At 37.0% G+C, this 24,516-nt stretch overlaps 1 protein-coding gene across 3 annotated transcripts in view; it reads right to left on the bottom strand.

Moving 5' to 3' along the window:
* Positions 1–24,516, bottom strand: part of LOC150094597 (uncharacterized) — a 269,253-nt gene that overhangs the window by 227,588 nt on the left and 17,149 nt on the right. For 2 of the 3 annotated variants that reach the window (XM_090411017.1, XM_090411016.1), the window contains exons 2-3: positions 14,941–15,080; positions 2,467–2,546 (exon numbers count right to left, since the gene is read on the bottom strand). In XM_090411017.1, coding sequence (XP_090267143.1) covers positions 2,467–2,546; positions 14,941–14,953 — 93 coding nt within the window. In that variant the 5' untranslated portion in view covers positions 14,954–15,080. The remainder of the gene's footprint in view (positions 1–2,466; positions 2,547–14,940; positions 15,081–24,516) is intronic. The other variant, XM_090411018.1, reaches the window with a different exon arrangement.

The raw sequence follows: 24,516 nt of genomic DNA, 5'->3' as shown, positions 1-24,516 counted from the left end.
CTATATTAGCTCTGCTCCACATTCCTGAATACTAATGTCAAGTTCCTTCCTAATATCCTCCTCTTTTAATGTCGTTCTGCAATTGATGCCATCTGTTTACTCCTGCAATTTTTCTCATATCTTTCATATATGTGGATCCATGTCTTTGATGAAGTTTTATTTCTAATCTAACCTTCGTATCCATAAGTTAAATTCTGTTAAATAAGTTAAGTTAAATTTTGTTAAATAAGTATTTCCATATTTAGTTTATCATCTTCACTAAAAAATCATCTTCACTTATAGCTGAAAAAATGTTTTACTTGTTCTATTGGCTCTCCATTCAGGAATCAGTTTTTAATAATACTGTTTATTTTCATACTTTGTCTTTTTTATTACTGATTTTCAAACCAAATTTATTAGAGCAGTTATTCAGGTTATACATGAGTAAAGAGCTGAGTTTTGATATCAGGCATAATGCATGACCTTCATAATGTAATCCACGTAGATAATGAATAAAAATGAAGATACTCTGCACCCTTGTCAGAGTATCTTCATTTTAACATCAAACCATCTTCCTGATTATTCACCAAACCTGATTTAACATCAAACCATCTTCCTGTACCTTTTTCAATTCTAACCTGCTGATCACAACTCAAACACAGACTACGTAAACCAGGTACTGCTCGATATAATGTACCATTTACAGTAAATAATTGTAGCAATTTGAACAGTTTTTTAATTAATATCTTGTCATATACTTTTTCCAGATCTACAAAACTGGATATAAATTCTTGCTTTTATTCCTATGATTTCTCAGCTATTTATCTTAAAGTAAAAATCTGATCCTGACAGCCCTATTTAGCCTAAACCGAGCTTGTTCTCCTTCCGTTCCACAATTTTTCTTTGCCTCTTCTCTGGTATGCTTGCATACTCAGTTACCTGGTATACCCAATATGGAAATTCCTCTATTTCTCTCATTCAGTTTTACTTTGCAGATGGGCATCATTTATCATCTTGAATTCATCCCTGTAACTGGGCCATTTGAATCATGCAGTGTAACTAATGTAAAAAACTTTTATATCTAAGTATCTGAGCATTTCTGTTTGAATATCACATACTCATGTTGTATTTTACACATTTCAGAATTTCTATGTGCTTTTTCTCTTATCTAATGTACTGATATGTACATTAGATAGGGGAATCTGTTTACATTCTTCTTCTTCTTCTCTATTTTCTATCACTACCTTCCTGATTACTTTGTATATTCTAATGAAAGCACATAACTTTTAGGCTGCTTTTACAATGCTTTGTTTTTCTGGCATTTTTTCTCGGTATTCTCTGAGAATATGGTTACTTGTTAGGAACTTTCAATATGCTCACTTATTTTCCACTGTTATACTCCACTTTTATGTTATAGTCAGTTCTGGAAAGTAAGACAATAATATTCATACATAGTGTGCCTGGCAAGTTATTAGATTTATTGAAACGGCTGACCTGTAAAAAAAAAAAAAAAAAAAATCAAAGTAACAGACATGTTTATAGTTTTGTCTGCTACAGCTGTAATCGCAGATGTCGAGTCAGGTAACAGCAGTTTTCATGTGGCAGTCATTGAAATAAGTGTGTGAGTGGAGCATGTCAGGAGTAGCATCATGGAGCAAAGTGTTGTGATAAAATTTTACTGTAAATTAGAAAAAACTGCTACAGAAGTATACCATGGTGTTCTGCTGGTTTCAATTAAATGTTGAAACCAGGAGTTTGGACAGCCAATTTTCTGCACAGACAAATGAAAATATGATCAAAGCTAGGGAAATTGTTGTCAATGGTAGGCAAATAACCACTCGGCTACTTGCTGTACAGCTTGGTGTCAGTAAGGAAACCGCCAGATTAATCTTAGAGATTTGCACAAGAGAAAGATTTGTTCGAGGTCTGTACCACACGCACACATTGACACACAAAGAACTACCAGGTTGCATGTTGCCAAAATTTTTTCAATGCAGTTGATCAAGAATGTGATGTAGTTTTCTCAGTTTGATCGAAAACGAAACTCCAGAGCATGGAATGTCTTCTCTCTAGGAGAAGAAAGTCAAGTTGAAAAAATCATGTGTCAAGACAATAGGCTTTTTTTTTTTTTTTTTTTTTTTGACTTTGCTGGAATTATCCACAGTGAATTTGTTCCCGACGGCACCACAGTGAATGATCAGTATTATTTAGGAGTAAGGCAACATCTGTACACCCGCATGTGACATGTCAGGGAAGAACATCTCCAAAACAACTGGTTTCTGTTGCACAACAACATCAAGCTAACTCAGCTTCGCCTGAAGTTCAGAAACTATTCCATGCACCCTTCACAGAATTTAAAACCCAATCTTTCTAATCAAAGATCATACATCATTTTCTAAATATGCCACAGAAGTTCAACATCTTAGATTAAAAAATTACTGATGACACATTTTAATGGGTATATAAAAACTCATTTATAAATCTTACCAGTGCATTTGGTAGAAATGTACGGCCACATATTCCACAAGGAAAAAGCTGTAAAGATATATCAACTGTACTATCTCCACCTATAAATGCAGAATAAAAAAAATGCACAATACAAAAACAATAAATAACTATAATTACATTTTTATGTTGTACCATCATTTTTTATTTTTTTATTTATTTTTATTTTATTTTTTATTAAAGCGAATAAAAGTTGAGCAGCTCTCAGATGTGAACTGTAGACTAAAATACACAAAGATTATTGAAGAAAAAATGAGTTTGAGAACAGGAATCAAACCTTGGAGATTCAGTGGCAAACTCTAAAGAAAACATTGATTGATTCTGCCAGAGAGGCATGTGGTGAGGTTGTCAGTAAGGATAAAAAAATCAGAACTCCCTGGTGGACACAGGAAGTTAAAGAGGCAGTGAAGGAAAAGAAGAAAGCATATCAAAAGTTCCTGTCAAATAAGTCAGCTAGTGCTCTTAGAGAATATAGAGACAAATGCAAGAATGCTAAACACTGTGTAAAACTAGCTAAACAAAAGTCATGGGAGGACTTTGGCAAGAATATAGAAAATAAATATCAAGAAGGTGGCAAAATATTCTGGAGGGTGTTGAAGAAGCTTAGGAATGGAGGAAAGAGTGCTGTAAAAGCAATTAGAGATGATAAAGGTGACATGAAAACGGGAGAAAAAGATATCCTTGAGGTATGGAGTAATTACTTTGAAAAACTGCTAAATGAAAAGCAGTGATGACAGCACAGTGGTAAAAAACAGTGACCAACATTCAGTCAAGAATACATATCCATACTTGAAGTAGAAAAAGCCATCAAAGGCTTGAAATGTGGAAAGGCAGCAGGAGTAGATGATATTCGACCAGAAATGCTGAAGTATGGTGGTATAAAAGTCTTACAGTGGCTGTACTGCGTGGTTCAGAAATCCTGGACAGAGGGCAAATTCCCAATGATTGGAGTAAAGCTCTCACAGTACCCATATATAAAAAGGAAAATAAAACTGAATGTGAGAATTACAGAGGTATTTCCCTACTGAGTGTTCCTGGCAAGATCTATGCAAGTATACTTCAGAAACGGTTGAAAAGAATTGTGGAAGAAAAACTTGGTGAAGAACAAGTTGGATTCAGGCCAAATAGAGGCTGTCAGGATCAGATCTTCACTTTACGACAAATAGTCGAGAAAGCATGGGAATATAACAAAGATCTGTATTTAAGTTTTGTCGATTTGGAAAAGGCATATGACAAGGTGCGAAGAGAGAAGCTATTCAATACGCTGCAGTTATATGGTGTCAATGGGGCATTATATCAAGCAATACTTAGTCTTTATTTGAGTTGTAAGTCAGCAGTTAGAATTGAAGTACAGGAAGATGGTTTAATGTTAAATCTGGTGTGAGACAAGGATGTACATTATCCCCCTCTGTTATTCATTATCTATATGGATCACGTTATGAAGGAAAGTGGTATTAAACATGATATCAAAATTGGAGATGTTAATGTCAGCTCTTTGCTTTATGCGGATGATGTTATACTTCTAAATAAATCCGCTACAAGTCTGCAAGATTCTCTGACTAAATTGAATAGCTGTTGTAATAGATAAGGTATGAAGGTCAGCAATAAAAAGACAAAGACAATGAAAATAGGCAGAATCATTGAAAATGTCAACTGTGTTGTGAATGGAGAACATGGAGAACCTGTGGAACAAGTAAAACATTTCAGCTATTTAGGCACGATTTTAACAGAAGATGGTAAATTAAATATAGAAATAGACAACAGAATCAGCAAAGCTGGTATGGTGGGAAGTCAATTGAATAAATTCATATGGAATAAGAGAGAAATTAGTCGGAACACAAAATTAGCTGTATACAAGACAGTGTTCAAACCAGTTTTAACTTATGGATCTGAGAGCTGGGTCAGAAGTAAAACACTTGACCAAAGACTAGCGACCACAGATATAAGAGTCCTGAGAAAGATTATAGCCGTGAACAGATGGCATCAATGGCAGTATCATATTAAAAACGAGGATATTAGGAAAGAACTTGACATTGTCAGCATTCAGGAATGCGTTAGCAGAGCTAATCTCAGGTGGTATGGTCACTTAAACAGAATGGGCGAGGAAAGATTAGCAAAACAAGTGTTCTCTGCCAGGTTTGCAGCAAAACGACCCACAGGAAGACCAAGATATAGGTGGATTGATACGGTATAAAGTGCCTTAGACAATAGAAATATAAGATCTGATAATGTTGGAGTCTTGACAAGTAACAGACTGATTTGGAGGAAAATTGTAGATAGGAAATTAATAATGATGTAATTTTTTTTTCATGTAGTACTATCATATCCTGTACACCCCTTGAGGGTACATAGCAGGAATATGATGATGAATTACATTTTTACTGCTCCTCTCAAAGAATTACTGCAAGAGCAAAAATCAGATTTTCTCATTTCATTTTCACATTTTTTTTTTTTTTATCAACTATCCACTTAGGAACACACTTTTTTTTCCATTAAATGTTTCCAAGTTGAAAACTTGAAAACATTTAATGAAATATTTAATATTTATGTTAAATTATTAAATAAATACCATCAAATTGTTAATATGTACCCTGATTGGGTGGTACAGGATATTATGACAATACTACATGAAAGTTAAACTGTTATTAACACTTTCTAAAACAAATTTCTTCCAAATTAATCTTATTTGTCAAGAATAAAAAAATATCAGATCTTAGAGGATCTGAATAAACTAGACAGATGGGCAAATGAATGGGGGTTTTGGTTTAATGGAGCAAAGTCTTGAAGTTAAGGATCCATCAATGGGGGGATGCATACTCGATTGGAGGAGCTATACTAGAGGAAGTAGGGGAGACGAGATCTGGGAGTGATGATTGATAGAAAACTGATCAGGGAGCATATTGCAAAGGGGTGGTGAAAGTAACCCAAAGGATTGCTGCAATACTGAGAAGGACGCGGACCTGCAGAGATAAAATAGTTATTCCGTTTTTTAAGACCCTGATCAGACCACACTTAGACTATTGTTTTCAGGTTTGGTCCCCAGGATTTGAAGTGGATACATTAACTGTGGAAAGAGTACAGAGGCGAATAACAAAGATGGGACTGTACAATGTCAGTTACGAGGATTGTCAGAGGAAATGTGGACTGCAGAGTTTGGTGAATAGAAGGAGAGGTGATATGTTCAAGCCTTTTAAACTGTTGAGAGGCAGTTACAGGGTAGACATTGGGAAATTCTTTCGCTTGTTGGAACGGAGGGAAGGAGCAAGGACAAGGGGCCATCCCTGAAAGTTATGAAAGGAAGCTGTGAGTAAGAGTGGTTTCTTTGCATGGAGGGTAGTTGAACTGTGTAATGCATTGCCTGAGAGATTGGTTAGAGCAAGAATGGTCAAGGAGTGGCATGATACTGTGTTTCCTTAGAAGGACCTCCCACGAGTTTTTTTGACTCCACGGAAGCCTGAATAATAATAATTTAATTAAGAAAACTGTCCCAAGAATCTTGGTGAGTTTTCTGTGCTACGTTTCAGCTATTTCTTTTATTTCTGTATATTTCTTCTGTTTCCTTTGTATGTTTTTGAATAGTGATTTGTATGACCGTTGTCTTCGAAGAAGTGGTGTTTCCCTTGTCGGCACTGGTGATGATTATGTTTTTATTATGTTTTAAGGCAGTAAGAGCTTTCAATTATGATGGTGGAATATTTAAGTCGAAATACTTAAAACATAATAAAAACAATCATCACCAGAGCCATCAAGGGAAATACCACTGTGGTTCTTGATACTCAGTCATATGACCGAAAAATGAATTTACTACTTCGAGATTGAAATACTTATACAAAACTTGATTATGATCCCACAAAAAGACAGCTCAAGAAACTGAACAAGCTACTTGATGAAACAACTTCTTTAGATTAAGAAACTGTAAAAAAAACTCAAGACATACCATCCTAGACCTCCCAGAACATACAGTTTAACCAAACTTCACAAGAACAACATCCCACTCAGACCTGTCGTTGATTCTATTAGCAGCCCAACTTACAAGTTAGCAAAATTCTTATCTAACCTTCTCCGTCCCCACATTGGCCACTCAGCCTCATCAATTAAAAATTCCACAGTTATACGTTAAAATAAAAGACACTCAACTGTTGGAAACTGACATGCTAATTAGCTTTGACATAGTCTCCCTCTTCACTAATATCCCCCAAGGAAACAGTGGACCTGTTAACTCCAAAATTTCCTTCTGATATTGTTGAACTATTCAAATTTACAATTACTTCCGGTCACTTCACTTGGAAAGAAAAAATCTACAAGCAAGAGGAGGGAACAGCTATGGATTTCCCCTTATCACCTAACTCGGCAGACCTGTTTATGGTAGATTTCAAGGAAAAAATTTTTGCGTTTCAACCCAAACCAAAAATCTGGCTACATTATGTCGACGACGTCTTTGCAGTCTGGGGTCATTCCGAGCAAGAGCTACATCTGTTTCTAGATAAAATAAACCTTCACCTCTGCATCAAATTTACGTTAGAAAAAGAATCTCCGCAGGGTATCTCTTTCCTGGATTTACACATCCAAAGAAAAGAAGACTGTTCCATCTCCACTTCTGTCTATCAAAAGCCGACCTTTTCAGGTCGCTACATCCACAACTCTTCTGCTCATCATCCTTCTCAAAAATTTGGCATCATCAAATCACTGGTAACCAGAGCACACAGATTTTGCTCCTGAGGAATCTCTAAAACAAGAATTGGAAATAATCAAAAACACAGCCATTCTAAATGGATACAATCCTAAACGACTCAAAAAATCATCAGCCACTTCTCCACACATCAACCTAGACAAGAATAAGCCCATAGGATTCCCATACCTTATGTCAAAGGCATCTCAGAGCAACTTTCAAAAATTATGAAAAAATACAATCTTGCTGCGACCTACAAACCCATCAACCAGATCTACAACTTGTTACCTTCGTCTAAAGACAAACTCCCACCTCTGTTACTACCTGGCATGTACGAGGTACCATGCTCCTGTAAACTGTCGTACTATGGGCAGACAGGTAGATCTGTTCTTAAACGCATCTCTGAACATCAAGATCACATCCGTCTCATCAAGCTGCAGAAATCCAGCCTCTCCCAACACTGAGTTGAAAACCCAAACCATAGGATCCACTGGGAAAAGACCAAACTTCTACACAGTCCTTCATACAAACATGAACGTTTATATAAAGAAAGTGCTGAAGCCCTACTTCACAGACCCAATCTAAACCGCAATGATGTTCTTGCCATTCCTAAAGTATGGGAAATTCTCATACAGAATTGTGTAAAATAATTCAATTTAATTTTAATTTAATCTAAATAATTTACTGTTTTTTTTTTTTTTTTTTTTTTTTTTTTTTTTTTTTTTTTTTTTACGCTAGAAAGCACTGTTGCAAGCATTTAGATTCCATTGTATTCATGAGCCCTATCTGTATGTTATTCCTAGTCTTGTTCTCAACTGTACTGACCATGTCCTAAGACACTTAGGTCAAAATATTTATGTACTAAAAAAACCTATTACAAAAACCTAAAAAAACTGTGGTTTTACGTGTGTTTATTTAGTCATGAATTCTCCACAGGTTTCTTTATATAATCAGTCTAGCCTTAATTTGCGACTTTCCAGGGGCAAGTAGTAACAAGGTTATTTCAATTAAGGCACGAAGTTTTATTGTTTGTAAATGAACATTACTGTCATTTTGCATCATTCCTTGTTGAAGAAGCATGGTTATTAACACTATCCTATCTTTCAGACATTTTTTCGAAATTAAACGAACTAAATCTCTCCCTTCAGGGAGATTCTTTAACTGTTCTTTGATGAATGCGACAAAATAAAGGCATTTGAGAAAATACTGGTTATGGATTAGTTATGTAAAAGACATACAATTTGCATCTTTTCCGACACTGGAATCTTTTTAGTGAAAAATTATATTTTTGTTGATTCTGAGTTTCTGGATAAGGTTTGTGACCACCTCAAAACCTTGAAACAGAATTTTGAAACATATTTTCTGAATAACTTTTATAAGAAATTTCTGTAGGTTCACAATCCATTTCAGGATTACAGACACGGACCTTTCATTATCAAAAAAAGAACACTTAATTGAGCTTTCAAGGGACAGTGGGCTTAAAATGCAATTCCGTGATCTTGGTTTGGCTCAATTCTGGATCTAGTCTTCAGTGAGAAGTGAATTTCCCGAATTATCTGAAGAAGCATTGAAAATCGTCATGCAGTTTTCTACAATTTATCTTTGTGAGAAAGGATTTTCATCACTTCTTCAAATAAAAACAAAATAATACAGAAATCGTCTTCGTGTGTGTGCGTGCTGATCTTTGACTGAATTTCACCAATATTGAGCCAGATCCAGCAACTCTGCAAGGGCCAAGAAGCTCAACATTTCATTAAAACTTTATATCATATTATTTATTTGTTTAGCCTCTCTACCGGCCATGGTGGACGAAACAGAGAGACCAAATTGCACTGCTTATCCATGTTATTCAATAGGTGTTACAGAATCATATCCGGATTTTACTGAACGTCTATAAAAGTCAGGGCTGGTTGGGGTGTTAACAAAAATTAAAACTCTATTCAATGATGACGATGCACTTTTAATCATTTACTTCCAAATTTAATTATGTTTCCATATGTATTCACAACATGCTTTTAGATACTTAAGTATAAAGAGCTAATAAGCTTCATTTCGGCAATGAAAACATTACTTAAATTAAGGGGATGTTAAATCCCACATAGTTTTAAAACCGAATAAGAAACTCAAAGATTGGAATCAGAGTTTCTTGCCGAATATAGTAAACAATATAGTATCGACGAACACGTAGCATGAGCTAATGCAAGTGACCCTAGTACGTAGTACAATACTGGACGACTCGTTGCAAAGGTGGGGAAAGTTTAGCTACTCACTGATGAAGCCTCAAAAAAGGCTGAAACCGGTCTTGGTAGTGACCTCCCTCCATAATGTAGTAACAGCATACATTTCCCAGGAAATGTGTTTTTACATTATGGAAAATAACTAAGAATAGCGATCTGAACTTTCCCCACCTTTGCAACGAGTCGTCCGGTATTGTACTATGTACTAGGGTCACTTGCATTAGCTCACGCTAAGTGTTCGCCGATACTTTATAGTTTACTATATTCGGCAAGAAACTCTGATTCCAATCTTTGAGTTTCTTATTCGGTTTTAAAACTATGTGGGATTTAACATCCCCTTAATTTAAGTAATGTTTTCATTGCCAAAATGAAGCTTATTAGCTCTTTATACTTAAGTAACTTAATGGTTGCACCTGTTTGGATAACTCGTTCGCAGGGTATATAAGTTCTGTTCGCTATACTCTTTGGTATTAGGTCTAGCTACTCACTGATGTAGCCTCAAAAAAGGCTGAAACTGGTCTGGGTAGTGACCTCCCTCCATAATGTAATAACAGCATACATTTCCTAGGAAATGTGTTTTTACATTATGGAAAATACCTAAGAATAGCGATCTGAACTTTCCCCACCTTTGCAACGAATCTTCCAGTATTGTGCTACGTACTAGGGTCACTTGCATTAGCTCACGCTAAGTGTTCGCCGATACTTTATAGTTTACTATATTCAGCAAGAAACTCTGATTCCAATCTTTGAGTTTCTTATTCGGTTTTAAAACTATGTGGGATTTAACATCCCCTTAATTTAAGTAATGCTTTTAGATATATTATGTTATAAATGATACAGTTTATGATCCCCAATATTATTTCAAAACCAAATAGAGAAATTCGAAGAGTTTCAGCGAATCCAAGCATAAGCAAACCTTTCATGACAGGGGCAACTCGTAATAAAGGTGGAGCAAGCTCTGATCACTATCCTTAGTATTTCCCATAACGTAAAACACATCTCTTAGTGGAGATGTATGATATTATACATTATTTGTCACCACCCAGGCCAGTTTCGACCTTCGTTGAGGCCTCGTCAGGGAAAGTCAGACTCAGATGTAAATCCTCAGGTTGAAGTGATGCAGAACTTATACTTTAGAATACGAGTTGCCAAAAAATGTGTCGCATCACAAAAAGCACCAAGAATTGCTGGAAAAAAAAAAAAAAGAGAGAGAGCCAAAAGGCTTCACTTCGGCAATGCAAAATTATTCAGATTAAGTGGATATTGAATCCAAGATTATTTCAAAGCTGAATAGAGAAACTACAAGAGTTTCTCTATTCGTTGTGCCGAATATATAGAAACTATAAAAGTTTCGACGGATCCAAGCATAAGCACCTTTACTATGAGTTGCCCGTCATGAAAGGTTTGATTACGCTTGGATATACTGAAACTTTAATAGTTTCTGCATGTTCGGCACAAAACTCTTGTAGTTTCTCTATTTGGCTTTGAAATAATGTTGGATTCAATATCCACTTAATTTGAATAATTTTGCATCACCGAAGTGAAGCCTTTTAGCACTTTTTTTTCAGTAATTTTTGGTACCTTTTGTGATGTGACACCTTTTTTGGCAAGTCCTATGCTAAAGCATAAGTATGGTTGTGCAGGAGGAGTGGTGTCGAGTTTGTGGATGTGTGGAGCGACTTTGATGGACTCATACATGAGGGATGGTTTGCATCTGAATGGATTTGGTGTGTGGAAACTGGAAAAAGTGTTGCCGAATGAAGTGAAAGTGGATGTACAGAATCAGGGAAACTAGAGCTATTAGGGGGGGGGGAGAGGAAGTGATATCAGAGTAGTTTATTCAGGAGTAGAGTCCAAAAGAAGACATGTGACTAGTGGTGTGCCACAGGGTTCTGTTCTTGGACCACTACTATTTAATTTGTTCATTAACGATACAGGAAAGCATCTGAGAGGAACAGTTCATTTGTTTGCTGATGAAGCAAAGTTGGATAGGGTAATAGTGAATCCACATGATGTCAAAATTTTGCAGGATGATTTGGATAGAATGGAAGACTGCACTATGGAGAATGGATGTCAGTTTAATGTGGCAAAGTGTAAGGTTATGCATCTTGGGGTGAAAAGAATAGCAGCAGTATATCACATAGGCGGAACAGTATTCCAGGAAATTGTTGAGGCCTGGGATTTGGAAGTGTTGGTGGACAGGAAGTTGAAGTTTAGGGAGGCACATTTCAAAAGTGGCTAAATCAGCTCATCAGATCACTCGGTTACTGAAGAATACTTTGACAAGCAAGTTATTGTTCCTCTGTATCGAGCTTTGATAAGACCCCATCTTGACATCAGTGCCCAGATCTGGGCACCAGAGTTTCTTCTTGATGGGAGGAGGTAGAGGATCCAAAGGAGAGTGACCAAGATGATAGCTGGTCTATGAAATGAACCTTATGAGAACAGGTTGAAGATCTGTGGGTTGCAGAAATTGGTTAATAGGCGGAAGACAGGTGATATGATTGAGACATTCAAATTACTGAAGGGTTTTTACAAGGGTAATTCAGAGGAAATTTTTCAGAACAGGTCTGGTGGTGAGAGAACTAGGGGCCATCCATGGAAACTGGGAAAGAGTGTGGTTAGCAAGGGTGTTAGAACTAGGTTTTTTGCTTGGAGAGTGGTGAATGAGTGGAATAAGCTGCCAGTGTCTGTTGTGGGTGCCATGACTGTGAGCGAGTTCAAAGCAAAGTATGATAGATACTGTGTGGATGCTGAATAGTTGTTCTGGACGATGTTTAGAGCCTCCCTTGATGAGTCTAAGGACTCCTTGGAGTTGCCTGTAATAATAATAAGTTCTGCATCACTTCAACCTGAGTATTTACATCTGGGTCTGGCTCCCACTGACAAGACCTCAACGAAGGTCGAAACCGGTTGGAAGCTTGGGTGATGAATGGCAATGCTGTAGTCCATGGAGTTCTATAACTGAGGCTCGGCTGTTGCTGTCACCCAGGTCCTGGATGAGGGGTAATGAATGGCAATGCTGTAGCCCGTGAAATTAACTGAGGCATGGCTGTCGCCCCTCGGATGAAATATGAGCAAATGAGTGGCTCTGCTCGGTGGTGGGGGTGAGCCTGCCACAGTGTAGAGCCAACAGGTTCTGAGAGTTCTTCTCAGTGTTACTGAGGGGAACAAAGCTGAGTTTTTGGAGTCTGACCTGTACTTGAACATTCAACAAAGGTCAAAACTGGTCTGGGTGGTGACGCCCCCCCTATAATGTATAACATTATACATGTCTATGTGTTTTACATTATGGGAAATACTAAGGATAGTGATTAGAGCTTACTCACCTTTGCTACGAGTTGCCCCTGTCATGAACGGTTTGCTTACGCTTGGATCCGCCAAAACTTTTATAGTTTCTATATAATTGGCATGAAACTCTTGTAGTTTCTCTATTCGGCTTTGAAATAATGTTGGATTCAACATCCACTTAATTTGAATAATTTTGCATCGCCGAAGTGAAGCCTTTTGGGCTCTCTTTTTATCAGTTATATAACTTGTGGTCCGTAGAATTGTTTTAGGCATTTTACTGGTCCTTGGGCTTAGAAAGTCCTATCTAGGTGGTGCACCCTCTATGGGCATTTGTAGGTGGATTTCTTCTGCTATCTTGGATCTTTTTTCCTTTGCCATGAATTCTAGTTATTTTTCTTGGAAGAACAAAATTTACAAACAGATAGAGGGAATCGTTATGGGTTCCCTCCCTCTCACCCCCACTCTTGCCAATTTTTACATGGAGAATTTTGAAAAATGAGCCATTGACTCAGCCCCTCTCAAACATTCTATCTGGCAAAGATATGTAGATGATGTGTTCTCTATTTGGTCTCATGGCCCAGACACATTAGGCTCCTTTCATTAGACACCTCAACAGCCTACATCCAGAATCCTGTTTACGATAGAAAAGGAAAATAACAATAGTTTACCCTTCCTAGACACCTTAGTACCGTGCCTTCCTAATGCTAACCTTTCCTTCACTGTATATAGAAATGCTACTCACACAGGCAGATACATTCACAAACTCTCCACCACCACTCCTCTCAACAATATGGTATTATTAAAACTCTAACCAAAAGAGCCCACAATCTTTATTCCAGTGGAAATGCCCTTTCAACCAAACTCAACCACATACACAACACCTTCCTTTACAATGGCTACAGCGATTACAGAATTTAAAAAAATCAGTTCCTCCCCCATTCCCTGGCCATCTCTTCAGAAGGATTTCAGAAATGACATCACCATACCCTACATCCATGACACATCAGAAATAATAGCCAGGTCCTTAAAAAATTACAACCACCACACAGCATTTAAAGCTCCACTGTAAACTTGTTACCCTTATTTGTTCTACCAAAGATCAGCTCCCTCCTCTCTCTCAGTGCATGGTGTTTATAAAGTACCCTGTTCTTGCAAGCTGGCTTACTTTGGACAGGCAGGTAGATCAGTTAGAACACAAATCATACACTTGCAAATCACGACTATTGCCAATCTGGCCTTGCAGACCATGTTTTGGATACAGCCCACAGGATCTCCTGGAAAAAAAAAACGGCATGCTCCATCATAGTAAATTCAAAAAAGAAAGCCTATTTTCAGAATCTGAGGCAGAAATCAACCAAATTTAAATAAATATGGTTACATAAAACTTCCCAAAATTTGGGAAACATTATCAGAGATATCACCTTACATCCTAGGCCACCTACAAACGCCCATAGAGGGCAGTCACACGTGTTTCACTTAGTATTGTGTTGTATCTGAGTGTATGTTACTTTTCTTATTTGTAATCCAGTGTTTGTCTCAGTGACAGTCAAAATATTGGAAGCATTAAAAATCAGGTTTAATTCTTTCCAAGTGCTTTATATATTCCATTAAGCCTCCAACATGAAAGTAGATTCCTTAGAAGTGTGGTCATATATGAAGAGCAGTAATGCCCTTCTACACCCACCAAATTTAAACAGATCTGATGTCATTTGGTTATTCAATTTATGAGAAATATTACTATATTATTTGAATACAAATTCATGATTATATTACTATAATTTTTTTTAATAAAATTGGGAATTTACTGACAGTCTGTTGTCCTACTGATGCTGTAGTAGTGCTTTTTGAAACTAATTATTTTATTGTAATTTTATTTTGTGTTCACTTACGTTACTGTAGTGAGGATGTGTATAATACTTAGATGAAAATTTTACAGCTAATAAATTCATTTCATGAAAGTTTGGGTTTGTCTAATTTTCTTAGTATGTCAGCTTATGTACCTACATTAAAGCAACCACCATCCGTTATATGGTTTTAAAAACCTACATTTACTACTTTTTTTGGCAGCAGAAAGTTTATTACCCTTTGTGACTGAATAAATGACAATTAGTGCAATTTAAATAAAACAGTTTAATCTTATATTCAGTTCATGCCACAAACTGACAGAAAATGCAATATAAGAAGAAACAAAGCCACACAACAGACAAAACATTTTACATTACTTGTACAAAAGGAATTTATGCTATATATAAAACCTACCCCCGTCATCCATTATCTGGTGTAAGTAGCACCATGTAAATCAATCCAAACTGCAATGCATGTATGCAACACTGAGCCTCCTGCTATTAAACAAATAAGCAATGGAATTAAGTCTCTCCTCTTTCTAGCAGTCATATTTCCTGTAAATAAACATATACTGATTTTACACTTCATAATATAATGTAATATAATGCATATTTGAAATCTGTGTGGTGATTTCATGATCAGAGGTGTGATAAGAACATGATGAAACACGTTTCATCATGTTCTTATCACATCTTAGAAAAAAGATTAAAAATGTTAAGTGATGCTGTTAGAATGTAGAGAGAGAAAGTGAACCTCCTTAATGGTATGTCCACCTTTACGCAATAAGGACTCTTGTGTGCACCAATGACCTCAAGAGCTATGCCAGAGGTAGCTAATCTATTGGTACAGCTTCCCTAGCTGGACAGGTCGAGGAATAAGGGCCAGACTATGAGAGATACCCTGGTTACCTTACCAAGTAAAAAAATTTCTATAACTCAGATGCGAACTGGAAAATTCATCAGATAAAAACAACAGAAAACGACCAAGAAAGAATAAAGGTAAACAAGTAGGAATCTTAGACATTTTAAAAGTATCCACGTGGAATGTACAAAGCATAACAAAGGAATTAGAATTGTACATTTAAGTTGATAAAATAACTAAAAACATTAATATTGCCATGATAACAGAAACAAAAAAGAAATTAAAGGGAACAAAAGTTATAGATAGTTTTACTATGCTATGTGGAGTGGACCAACATATCAGAGCTTCTAGAGGTGTGGCCATTTTAATTGATAATACATAAAAAAATAGAATATGAAAGTACAATTTTGTAAATGATCGAATTATAACAGTTAAATTAAAAACAAATAGAAGCTACTTAAATATCACAGGAGTACATGCCCCTGAAGAAGGTAGGAAAGAGGATTCCAAACAATTTTATGATAAACTACAAAATACATGTAATAAAAATGACTGTATATGAACAGCAGGAGATCTTAATGCTAGAATTGGAAATAATCCAATCCCAAATGACTTAGGAAAATATGGAGAAATTTGCATGAATAATAATGGTCAAGAACTACTAGACTTCTGTACTTTCAATAATTTTAAAATAATCAATACTTTTCAAAAAAAAAATTAATATATATATATATATATATATATATATATATAAATATACTTGGAATAGCAGAGGATAAAGATATATAATTGATTATATCATTGCTAATCAAATTAGCTCCATGTGTGAGAGATGTACATGTTTACAAAGGAAGCAAAATTTTTTCAGATCATGATTTAGCAGTCTCTAAAATAGGAATACCAGCAAAATGAAGAAAGGAAGTAAATAAGAAAAAATAAAAAACAGAACAAGTATACAAAGTATATCTATTACAAGAACAAAGCATTAGAATGCTATATCAATCATGATTGACACATTACCTAAAAGCAGCCAAAATCAGTGAAGATATAGTAGAATGGAAAACTTTAATAAAGACAATCCATAAAGCAGCATCTGAAATACTTGGAAATAAAAATAAAAAGAAAATATTAAAAAGAAAAAAACATTAAAAATCTGGAACACAGATATTAGAAAATCCAATAAAAGAAAAACAAATGACATATAAATCACTCTTCAAAAACATACAAAGGAAACAGAAAAAATATACAAAAATAAAAGAAATAGCTAACACGTAGCACAGAAAACTCACCAAGATTCTTGGGACAGATTTATTAATTAAATTATTATTATTCAGGCCTCTATGGAGTCAAAAGACTCATTGTGGGAGGTCCTAAGGACACACGAAGTCTATCATACCAGTCCTTGAACTTAATGACCATTCTTGCTCTAACCACTCTCTCAGGCAATGCATTCCACAGTTCCACCACCCTCCATGCAAAGAAACCACTCCTCATCCTCTTACTCACAGCTTCCTTTCATAACTTCCAGGGATGGCCCCTTGTCCGCACTCCTTCCTGCCGTTCCCACAAGCGAAAGAATTTCCTTGATCAGACCACACTTAGACTATTGTTCCCAAATATGGTCCCCAGGATTTGAAGGGGATAAATTAACTGTGAAACTACTTATCTGCCTCTGTATCCTTTCCACAGTTAATTTATCCCCTTCAAATCCTGGGGACCATATTTGAGAACAATAGTCTAAGTGTGGTCTGATCAGGGTCTTATACAACGGAATGATAACTTATCTCTGCTGGCAGCGTCCTTCTCAGTATTGCAGCAATCCTCTGGGTTACCTTCACCACCTTTGCAATATGCTTCCTGAATTTCAGTTTTCTATCAATCATTTTCAATCAATATTCTTGCTCTAACCACTCTCTCAGGCAATGCATTCCACAGTTCCACCACCCTCCATGCAAAGAAACCACTCCTCATCCTCTTACTCACAGCTTCCTTTCATAACTTCCAGGGATGGCCCCTTGTCTGCACTCCTTCCTGCCGTTCCCACAAGCAAAAGAATTTCCTTGATCAGACCACACTTAGACTATTGTTCCCAAATATGGTCCCCAGGATTTGAAGGGGATAAATTAACTGTGAAACTACTTATCTGCCTCTGTATCCTTTCCACAGTTAATTTATCCCCATCAAATCCTGGGGACCATATTTGAGAACAATAGTCTAAGTGTGGTCTGATCAGGGTCTTATACAACGGAATGATAACTTATCTCTGCTGGCAGCGTCCTTCTCAGTATTGCAGCAATCCTCTGGGTTACCTTCACCACCTTTGCAATATGCTTCCTGAATTTCAGTTTTCTATCAATCATCACTCCCAGATCTTGTCTCCCCTACTTCCTTCAGTATAGCTCTTCCAATCGAGTATGCATCCTCCCATCGATGGATCCCAAACTTTGAGACTTTACATTTTGTTGCATTAAACCGACACTCCCATTCATTTGTCCATCTGTCTAGTTTATTCAAATCCTCTTGCAGGGCTGCCACATCTGCACTATTACTGATAACCCTTCCCATCATCACATCACCTGCAAACAACTGAATATCCCCTTGCAATCCACTGACAATGTCATTGATATAAAGGGTGAACAATACAAGTCCCAATACTGAGCCCTGTGAAACCCCACTTGTAACCTCCTGCTTCCTAGATATTGCCCCACCATACACAATTCTCTGATACCTATCAGACACCCACTCCTGAATCCAGTTGACTAACCCAACATTTAAACCCATGTGCTGCAACTTAAATATCAGCTTATCATGTGGCACCCTGTCAAACGCCTTTGCAAAATCCAAAAAAAATGGCAGTATATGCCTTTCCCTCATCAACTGCTCTTGTCACTTTATGATAAAAGGCAATCATATTACTAAAGCAAGAGTCTCCTTAATAAATCCATGTTGATTCTCACAGATAACACTACCCTCATCTGCCCAACTCTGTATATAGTCCCTCACGAATTTCTCAAAGACCTTAACTACTGATGACACACACAAACTGGCCTATAATTAGATACTTCCAGTCTGCTACCGCCCTTGTGCAGCAGCACTATCTTACCTTCCTTCCATTCCTTGGGTACCTTTCCCACAGCCAGACTTTTTGAAGAGCCAGGTCAACGGAGCTATCAGTTATTTAGCACATTCTCTCAAAATCCGTGGTGAAATACCATCCAGTCCCACAGATTTACTGATATCCAGAATACTCAGAATTTGGAACACACACTCCTCTTGCACCTGTAAACCCTGAATCTGCCCTATCCCTCAAATATTAAAACCTTCTTCTCCAAGATGCTCCAATAAAGTGCTCATTGAACAACTCCACTATGTCCTCTGCTTCAGTCACTCTATTCCCATTTTTATCCCACAATGTCATTCTTCCACAATCATTTCTCCTCCTACTGGTCACACAGCTAAAAAATTCCCTAGGATTTTCTTTGAATCTTAGTGCCAATCTCTTCTCATATTCCAGTTTTGCCTTCCTCACCATACTAGTTGCTCTCCTGGCCTGCATCTTATATTCATCATGTATTCTTCATATGTAAAATATGAAGACATAGATGGAAAACAAAACATAGCTTACAAAATATTAAGGAAATTAAACAACAAAGAAAGAAATATAACACAAATCAACATAATACAAGAGAAACAATGGATAGAACATAAGAATTTATAGTGTGACCCAAATTTAATACAGAAAATAATGAAGAAATCACCACTGACATAGAATCAATAAAATAGGAAAAACTAAAAGAAGCAATAAAGGTATCAAAAAATAGAAAATCAACCGAATTAAATGGCATAAATACAGAGCCTTGGAAATATGGCAGAGAATATTTACATCACAGATTCTTAAAATTAATAATGAAGGAAATGTGAGGTTCCATCAGATTGGTTACAAGCTAAGGTTATATCTATATTTAAGAAAGGAGGCATAGATGATTGCGGAAATTACAGAGGAATGAGTTTTTTTAAATACAGGTTACAAAATTTACAGCAAAATCTTGAATAAAAGACTTAAAAATATTGCAAATAGTCTACTCTCAGAAGAACAAAATGGTTTCAGACATGGAATATCATGTATAGACAATATTTGTGCTAAAACAAATTATTGAAAAAAGACGAGATTTAATTTAGAGACTCATATGGCCTTTATAGATTATGAGAAAGCTTTTGATAAATACACAGAAAAAATATGAAATGTAATGAAAAAACAAGGTTATCCATTACATTTGTTACAAGCTATACAAAGTTTATATAAAGTTACAAAAATATAGTAACAGTTAGGTAATAAATTAACAGAAGCGACTGAAATAAATCAGTGTCAGACAGAAATGTAGCTTATCTCCAACTCTATTCAATATATATATTGATCAGATTATTCTTCTTTTTTCACTATGCCTTATCCCGTGTAAACAGGGTCGGCATTCCCATCTTTAATCTTCTTCCAGATTCGCCGGTCCAGGGCATCTTCCCGACTCCATTCTTTCTCCATAAGATCCTCTGCCACCTTATCCCTCCATCTGATTTTGGGCCCACCTCTTTTCCTCCTTCCCTCCATACGTTCCACTCGTTTACCAACATACTCCTCACTCATTCTCTCTACATGACCGAACCACGTCAGCCTGCTTTCTTGTACCTTCTTACCGATCGGTCCCACCTTGATCGTCCCTCTAATGTAGTCATTCCTTATCCTGTCCTTTTTTGTCAGACCACTCATCCATCTCAACATCCGCATCTCTGCCACCTCCATCTACTTCTCCTGTGCCTTTGTTATAGGCCACATCTCCATGCCATGGAGCATCAGCAGCCTCACCACCATCTTATACAGCTGGTAAATTCTGAATGAAACTATCAATTTATTTCCTTCAGACTTAACATGGGGTTACATTTTGAATCAATTATTGAAATATCAGAATATACTCAACTCTTGTAAATTACAAGACTATTATTAAACTGAGAATCTTTCATTCGTTTTTTTTTTATAATGTAAAGTATTATGAATTGCTAAATTGCTTAAATCTTACTGCTTAAGTGTAAGCACTTATAAATTGCTGGGAGAAAGAGATAATCCGATTAAATAAAAGTGGCCGGAATAGAAACACGTGTAACAAAGAGTACAGGTGCACCCTTTTCGTAAGCAAGTAGTCCCCCCCCCCATTCATGCATTCCGAGAATCACGCTAAGGATTCCGTGTGTTGCACTCAGTACTGGGTGACGTGAAGCGACGCCAAAAAAATGGGAGGAGAAATCGATGACGTAATGTTAACGTGTGGCATGCAATTTAAAAAGTCGTGCAGCACCAGAAAAAATTCTTACTCTTAGGCTTGTGCTTTCTTATGCTCCAGGTCTCGTGCGGTCTTGCTGTGGTGTGTGGAGCCTCCTCGTGGCATCCCCTCGTTCCCCACGGATTCGAGATAATGACTGAGGAACTTTGCCGTGGATTTCCCGAAAATTTACAAATTGGCAACCAGCCCAGCAGAAGACATTCACCGATGCTTACGGAGATCTCGTTAAGATGTTGAGCCAGTTCACCAAAGAATAATGTCTACTTATTTTTGGAGGCAGAAGTATGTGCAGATCAAACCCTTGAATGCCTCAGAAAAAGCAGAAGGAACGTGGAGGCGAATGTATTTGTCCTGACGAGATATGCGAGGTGGCCAAATAGTTTCTCCAGCAATTGGTAACGTACAGTCTAGTTTTTTATGTAAATGTGTATTAAAAGGATATCTGTAAATTTTAGGAAGGACTCTAGAGATTGTTTGTTTTAATGATAGAGTATGAGTATTTTGTGAAAGAAATTATACGAGAGCAGGTGGAGCCTAGGAATTGGGTCTTTTAATGATTGAATAAGTTCTTTGTTAATCTAGGATTCGAGGTGGTGCAGTAAAAAAATAAATTTTCCCTGAATCTGGAATTGGATCTTCTCTTCAATAGAACCAGTGTAGAGACAAGGGAGTTGGCAATGACCATTAGTAATCCCTTTGTCCCCCAAACCACTAGCATCATTCTTATATGTAAAGATCGGCCAAGAGAAATATAGAAGTTAAGAGAATAAAGTCTTACTAGAGAAGGATTTTACTAACGGCACAGATACAAGTGCAATATAAGTATAATTTAGATTTAAAGAGAACAATACGTAAGATAAATAAAGGAGAAATTAAATTTTATAATGGCGACATAAGATAAGACAAGACAATAGAAATAGACACAAAAGGAAAATAAAATTTTACACAGCTTTCCTTTCATCTTACAACTCGCTCACTTGTCGCACAGGACTCCACTCATCTTCCTCCAGTTCATCCAGCCGCATGTTATTCGGTGCTGTATTTCCTCATCCAGGTCACCATTCCTCTCAACGACCGATCCGAGGTACTTGAATTTCTTCCCCAAAGTTAACCTTTCACCCTAGAGTCGTATGATCATATCCTCGTCACTCCCCGTTGATATATATTCGGTCTTTACCCAGTTAATTTTCATGCCTCTTTCGTCCAATACCTTTCTCCACTCTTCCAGGGTCTTTTCAAGCTTCTCTTGGGATGATTCGCAGAGAACAATATCATCGGCAAACATCATGCTCCCTGGTGCCTTCTTCTTGATGTCCTCCACCAGTACATCCATGACCAGATCAAAGAGGTAGGGGCTCAGAGCTGATCCCTGATGAAGCCCTATGACAATGGGGAACCCCTCTGTCATGCCGACACTAGACCTGACCTGAGTTTTCGCTCCCTCATACATCTCCTTCACCAACCTTACGTACTTTTCCGACACTCCCTTCTTCCTCATACACCTCCATACCTCCTGTCTGGCCACTCTGTCACATGCCTTTTCCAGGTCTATAAACACCATATGTAGCTCCGCCTACATCTCCCTATATTTCTCCATCAATCGCATTAGCGCAAATATTGCATCTGTTGTCCCTCTTCCTGGCATAGCATAAATCCAAACTGCTCCTCACCAATTTTTGTTTCCCGCCATATCCTTCCTTGAATTACTCTTTCCCATATCTTCAACATGTGTGACATTAGCTTGATCCCTCTGTAGTTGCCACAATCTTGAACATCTCCTTTTCCCTTGTAGATTGGGACAAGAATGCTTTTCCTCCCTATATTTCCCCATCAATCGCATTAGTGCAAATATTGCATCTGTTGTCCCTCTTCCTGGCATAGCATAAATCCAAACTGCTCCTCACCAATTTTTGTTTCCCGCCGTATCCTTCCTTCAATTACTCTTTCCCATATCTTCAACATGTGTGACATTAGCTTGATCCCTCTGTAGTTGCCACAATCTTGAACATCTCCTTTTCCCTTGTAGATTGGGACAAGAATGCTTTTCCTCCATTCCACCATCTTTTCTTGTTGGACTATTTTCCTCATCAGATCCCATAACATATCTACACCCTCGTTGCCCAAGCTTCTCCAGGTATCTGGTCCACCCCCACAGCCTTTCCATTCTTCGTTTTTCTCAGTGCCCAATATACTTCCTCTCTGCTTATGTCCTGAACCAATCCTTCGTTTGCCTCTCCATCCTCACACCCCTCTCTTGGATTCTCCTCTTGTAGCATCCTTTATCTGCTTAACTGATATTATGCCTTTCGAGGCCTTATCTCTAGCTTTCACTATTCTCAACAACTTAGCTTCACCACCATTTCTCTCCAGTACTTCATAAACCTCTTCAACTGCCCTCGCCTTCGCCCTTGCCACAGCTCTCTTTGCACTTTTCTTTGCTAATCTATATGCCTCCTTGTCGGCTCTGGTTACAGTCATATCCCATTTTTTCTTTGCCACTTTCTTTTCCCTGATCTCCAACTGTACCTCCTCATTCCACCACCATGCCTCCTTATCCTCGGGCGGCCCCTTTCCTGATGTTATACCGAGCACCTCTTCTCCAATTTTTCTAATATTCCGACTATTTACGTCCCGCCATTCTTCCTCATCCTCTGATAACGTTGTTCCTTCCAATATCTTTTCTTTAAACTCATTCCTTGGACCTTCCTCTTCCAATTTCAACCACTTTATTTTCCTATCTTTCCACCACTTCCATCTATTCTTCTTTTCCCGTTGATCAGATTATTAAAATATGGAAAACAACAATAAAACAAGGTATCCAGTTAACCAGAACTGTTATCAATACAATGCAGTTTGATCAGATTATATTACAAGACAATGAAGATAACCTTCAAAAATCAGTTTGCAAATTAAACAAAATAAGCCAACAATACAACTTAAAAATTTCGCAAAAGAAAACAAAAGTCCTGGCATTTAAAGGTCGGGATCATGCTAAATCAAAAATAATGTTATAGAAAATAAAATAATTAGGCTGCATAACAACATATCTAAAATATATAGATAAGAAAATCTGTGGAACAATTAAAAGGACACTGAATAAAAAAAAAAAACAAGAGAAACTCGACTAAAATTTTATAAAGTCACAGCCACTCCCACTCTGTTATATGGTTCAGAAACATGGATGGTTAAAAAGAAAGATGAAAGTAAAATACAAGCTGCAAAGATGAGATTTTTAAGAATAATTAAAGCTCGCACAAATTTGGACCATATAAGAAATGAAGATATCCGAATAGAACTAGATATTTACAACATAAATGAAAGGAACATCTATCTAGGGTGGAAAGATATTGGCTACCAAAAGAAGTGGACAGATACAGACCAAAGGGAGAGGGGGGAGGGAGAGAGAGAGCGAGAGGAAGACCACTGAAGTCGAAACAGGTAAATGCCTAATGAAGTGAAGATAAAGTGAAAGACTAAACAGTTGCAAATACAGGTGCAAGTGAATTTAAAGATAACAAAGTATAACATGAAAACAAAAACAACAAGGTAAACAAAACAAAGTACAACAAGATAAGAAAGATTACTGAAAAAAAGCAAAAAAGAGAGAAAAGAGCATAAGTATATGAACAGGGAATGACAAACATTATGAAGAAAGGCTATGATTGCAAAAGAGTGTTTTGGATTTATGGCGTAACCAAGATTATGAGGCTAGTGTATTTGGATGTGTAAATTCTGCTGGCTGGTTTGCATGTTTTGTAGGATGAAAAACCTGAGTGTCTGGGAAGTAAAAACTATTTTA

The sequence above is a fragment of the Typopeltis vanoorti genome, chromosome 21, assembly GCF_054136105.1.
Source record: "Typopeltis vanoorti isolate ZY-2024b chromosome 21, IOZ_Tvanoo_1.0, whole genome shotgun sequence".
Classification (NCBI taxonomy): Eukaryota; Metazoa; Arthropoda; class Arachnida; order Uropygi; family Thelyphonidae; genus Typopeltis; species Typopeltis vanoorti.
The sequence above is the reverse complement of the archived record's forward strand: the minus strand, read 5'-3'. Positions and strand labels throughout refer to the sequence as shown.